The sequence below is a fragment of the Arachis ipaensis genome, chromosome B03 (assembly GCF_000816755.2).
Source record: "Arachis ipaensis cultivar K30076 chromosome B03, Araip1.1, whole genome shotgun sequence".
In the NCBI taxonomy this organism is placed as follows: Eukaryota; Viridiplantae; Streptophyta; class Magnoliopsida; order Fabales; family Fabaceae; genus Arachis; species Arachis ipaensis.
In genome coordinates this window covers 118,368,053-118,372,716 of record NC_029787.2, presented here as the reverse complement: position 1 = coordinate 118,372,716, position 4,664 = coordinate 118,368,053, and the positions used below count along the sequence as shown (strand labels likewise).

Sequence of the window (4,664 nt, the reverse complement as noted above, 5' to 3'; positions counted from 1 at the left end):
CATTCCCACTACCATCATTTGAATGAATCAATCCATGTCATAAAACAACTCTTGCCCATGTTTTTCCTTCCTTTCCCTTTGGCCTTGTTTGCTTTTGTTGCTCTTGTCTCTGCCTCTTCCTTGGTCTGAAATCTACGTGTGAAAGAAAAGGCAGAATCTTTTCGTATATACACTAGAAAAGTTTCTGTCTTCTTTCCATTTTTGTAGATGGGGTGCTGGTGAAGGTGAAGGTGAAGGATAGTAGTTGGTGCAAAACTGCTTTGTATAGTAGTACTATGGGGAATTGCTTGTGTAGGTTGGAATCTTCAGATTATAGAGTCTCTTCTAATGCAAAGCCAGGTTCGTATCCAATAACAAAACTTGCCTTTATTTTTCTATTGGAGCCAACTCTATTTGATCACATCATAATCCTTTTTCTTCCTTCTCTTATATGTTTCTTCTATTTTTATTATCATATATCTGATGATGATGATGATGATGATGATACTGTTGTGGCTTTCAGTTTATTGTTAAAGAAAAAGAAAGAAAGAAACTTACTTTAATACAGTGTTAGATTCATATATAAAGTCTTACTTGTAGGCAAGTAAAGATTATGCAAATCATTAGAAGAAGAAAAGAAAGAGGAAACAAGAATATGCATATCTGAGTTATATGTATCTCTTTACAAAAAGTAATAACTTGGGGTGTAAATTCTTTTTTGTGAATGAGTCCTCATCACCTTTCCCTTTGTCTGCTTCAAAAGTAGGTCGGTTCAATTTGTAGCTCTTAATTGGATGATATCATCATAGTGGAAAACCTCAAAAGTTTAGTGCGTTAAGTATTATCTTCATCGAAAATTTGGTGGTTGGTTTTAAAAATCTAAAAAATTATTCTTTGCTTTCTCAATAATTATTTATTCCCTTGCTTTTGAATTGTCTTTTTCTCTGTGTTTGTCTTCTCTGTCTCTTAATGGTGGAATATGAAATACAAATTAGTTTGTCTACGCTCCCTAGTTTATGTTACATAATAAAGCTGCAGTATTTGTTATTTTAATGATAAATGTTGTTGTGATGGTGATTGTTTCATATAGCATTTGAATAATATGGTGATTGTTGCAATATTTGTAAATGTGAATAGAATAATGCTACATATCTAAGTCTTTTTATTAACTAAGACCAACCAAGTTGATTTAACATAACAAAAATCAATTATGACTAGCATTATTCCAAGTCTTATTGTTTAACTTGATTGGACTTGGTTCATAAAAAGACTTGGATGTGTAGCATTACTCATGTGGATAATATGTTGTGTTTGGCACAATTTAATTCGGGTACATTATTTTGTTGTGATTTTTGATATAGATTCAACAAGAGAGGAAAACCAGGCAATGAAACAAAGGAATGATAATAGTAGGTTACCAACAAATCCTGAGGAAGTGGAAAACCTACTATTACGCCGTGATTCAGCTGCGAATCCATTGATTGTATTCAGTTATGATGAGCTAAAGATAATAACTGCAAATTTTAGGCCGGATCGTGTGTTGGGGGGTGGCGGATTTGGAAGTGTATATAAAGGGTTCATCTCTGAGGAGTTAAGGCAGGGTCTTCCTACTCTTCCTGTGGCTGTTAAGGTTCATGATGGTGATAACAGTCATCAAGGCCACAGAGAATGGTTGGTTAGTAGTACTCTTTTATAACCATTCTCTTACATTGTTTATATCGACTCCCTTCATCGTCTTTGATGTCTCAATGTCGCTTATTGGTCACATCTGCGGATCAACTTATCTGGATATAACTTAGTTTGCTGTGACACTGATTTGAGGTTGGTTGCTTGCTTTCTAGGCAGAAGTCATATTTTTGGGGCAGCTATCACATCCGAATCTAGTCAAATTAATTGGATACTGCTGTGAAGATGAACATAGGGTGCTAATTTATGAGTTTATGGCCCGTGGAAGTGTCGAAAACAATTTGTTCTCCAGTTAGTATTTCTTTCTACATTGAAATTTTGTGTTCTTTATTCTTTGTTGTTGATGTTTGTAAAAGCTAAGTTCTGTTCTGCAATATTTGACATCTAAGAATGTAATTCAGACCAATGATTTTACTCAACTATTTATTTATTTTTATTATATATCTAATCAATTAGTTTCTCATATATATTTCAGAAATATTGCTTCCATTGCCATGGTCCATAAGAATGAATATTGCATTTGGAGCTGCAAAGGGACTTGCATTTCTTCACGAGGCAGAGAAACCTGTCATCTATCGTGATTTCAAAACATCAAATATTTTATTGGACCTGGTCAGTAATATAGATTTATGTTAAATATACCATTTTATTTGTGAACTTTCTATTTACAGTGAAAATATGCTGAAATTGGAGCAATAAGTATTTTACTATTTAACCATTTATTGGCAAGTGTGGTCATCACATGCTTGTTAAAACAGAATGTATCTATATCCAGCTTAGCAAATTCTCTTTTCATTGATCATTAATGTCTTGTTTCTCAATTTGACAAAACAATTGATGTATACGGTATACCTACCTTTCAAGTAACATGATTTAGTGGAGGATTCATGCATAGAATTTTATTTCGTTTTCGTTTGTACTATGATTTGTGCTTGTTTCATCTATTCTTTTTGTTCTGCTTAACCAAAAATGCACTTAAACATAAACAACACGCATCACAAGATCAAAACAAACTAGTCACAAGCCTGAAATTCTTGTATAAACGATAGTGTACATCAAATGAAACTAACCATCTTTTAATTATTTTCCCCTTTTCTTATTTCGCATGTGCCGTAAACAGGACTATAATGCAAAACTTTCTGACTTTGGCCTTGCTAAAGATGGGCCAGTTGGAGACGAATCCCATGTTTCGACTCGCATAATGGGAACATATGGCTATGCTGCACCGGAGTACATAATGACAGGTAAAGTATGAAAATACAATTTGATTGAAGTAGTAAAAAAATCCAATAAAAAACTGTCACATCAGCTATTATCATTGAATTTCACCTACCAGAACATAGGGATGGATCTATGTACATTAGTTGCCCTCACTGAAATTTAAATTTTTTTTGAGTTGTATATATGATAATAATATTTATTTGTCTCTATTAAATTATTGAATTTGACCGCACAATAATTTTTAACTCAACTTTTGATACTTAATAGTCAATTTAAAAATTATATTAAATATCCATTAGAATGATCAATTCTCAATTTAAATCAGATTGTTGTCCTTTCTTACAAATCGACTCGAAAGAGTATTATTTATCTTCTTTTGAAATTAGCTTTAGTTTTTCCTGTAGCAACTGTATTAATTGAAAGAACTTTTTCAACTATGAATATCAATAAGAGTTGGCTTCTAATTGTACGAGAAGTGAATTTTTAAATAATTGTTTATTAATATATATAAAAAGAGAGACATTTGATTGTATTGTTAAGAAAAAAAATTCTCAATATTTTCAAGATATAAAACCTAAAAGTAGAATTCTAAATTGTATGTTATTATTTAAATTACTATTTTAGTGTTTTAATTTGTAAATTAGATATTTTGAAAACTAATCATATTTTACAATAACAAAATATAATTATAACAATAATTATATTATATGTACATAAAAAATAACCATCAGTATAAAATATATATTGAAATACAAAGTATGCATTGAAAATGAATTAAACACATGTATTTATATACAAATATATAATGGTTAATGGATAATTTGATAGCTGATTTTTATGTATACATTATATTTTATTATTATGTTACTTATATTTTGCCCCTAGTGTCAAAATTTCATGATCCATCGTTATGGCAGAAGAATATGTTAGTGCATCATAATTAAACGCTGAAAAATAATATGATGTGATCGATTGTGCAGGTCATTTGACCCCCAGAAGTGATGTTTACAGCTTTGGCGTTGTTCTTCTGGAACTTCTGACGGGAAGAAAATCGCTAGACAAGTTAAGGCCAGCAAGAGAACAGAACCTTGCAGATTGGGCTCTTCCTCTGCTGAAGGAGAAGAAAAAACTTCTAAACATCATAGATCCAAGGCTTGAAGGTGACTATCCAATAAAAGGTGTTCACAAGGCTGCAATGCTTGCTTACCATTGCTTGAACCGCAATCCAAAGGCTCGGCCGCTAATGCGAGATATTGTGGACTCATTGGAGCCTTTGCAGGCACACAATGAGATCCCTATCCAAAAAACATTGACCATAATTAGTGAAGTTGCTGAAGCTGATTTAAGAAAAGGAAAAATGCAGAATCACTGAATGAATTGTTTTTTAGGTTGTTTCAGGTTTTCCATCTAATGTTCATAGGGAGAGGTTTTGCCTTAACTATTTGTGTTTATTAACAAGAAATATATAGGCATTTCTTTTTCTCTCACTTCTTTTTTTAACATGTTTGCCATCTGCAATTGAATTGCTGTATCTAATGTTCATGAAGGTGCTACTGCGGAAATTGGATTCCTGAATGAAATAAAATAATCAGTTTCTATAAAACAAGTTATAGCAGCTCAACAAGAATTTTTCATCATCAGTGGATGCCTGGATGGTTTTATAACAGCTTTTCTTTAACTCTCTTGTTTTGTTTTATTATTATTATTATTATTATTATTATTCTTATTATTATTATTATTATTATTAATGAAAATAATTTGATTTTTTATTGTTGTTG

At 31.6% G+C, this 4,664-nt stretch overlaps 1 protein-coding gene across 1 annotated transcript; it reads left to right on the top strand.

Annotated features, from left to right (window-relative positions):
• Positions 296-4,484, top strand: LOC107631087 (probable serine/threonine-protein kinase PBL16; the record flags this gene model as incomplete). Its single annotated transcript, XM_016334418.2, is given in 6 exon segments — positions 296-339; positions 1,341-1,654; positions 1,821-1,956; positions 2,141-2,277; positions 2,786-2,909; positions 3,867-4,484. Coding segments are annotated over 6 exon segments (1,147 nt in total), but the record flags the coding sequence as incomplete, so codon positions are not given.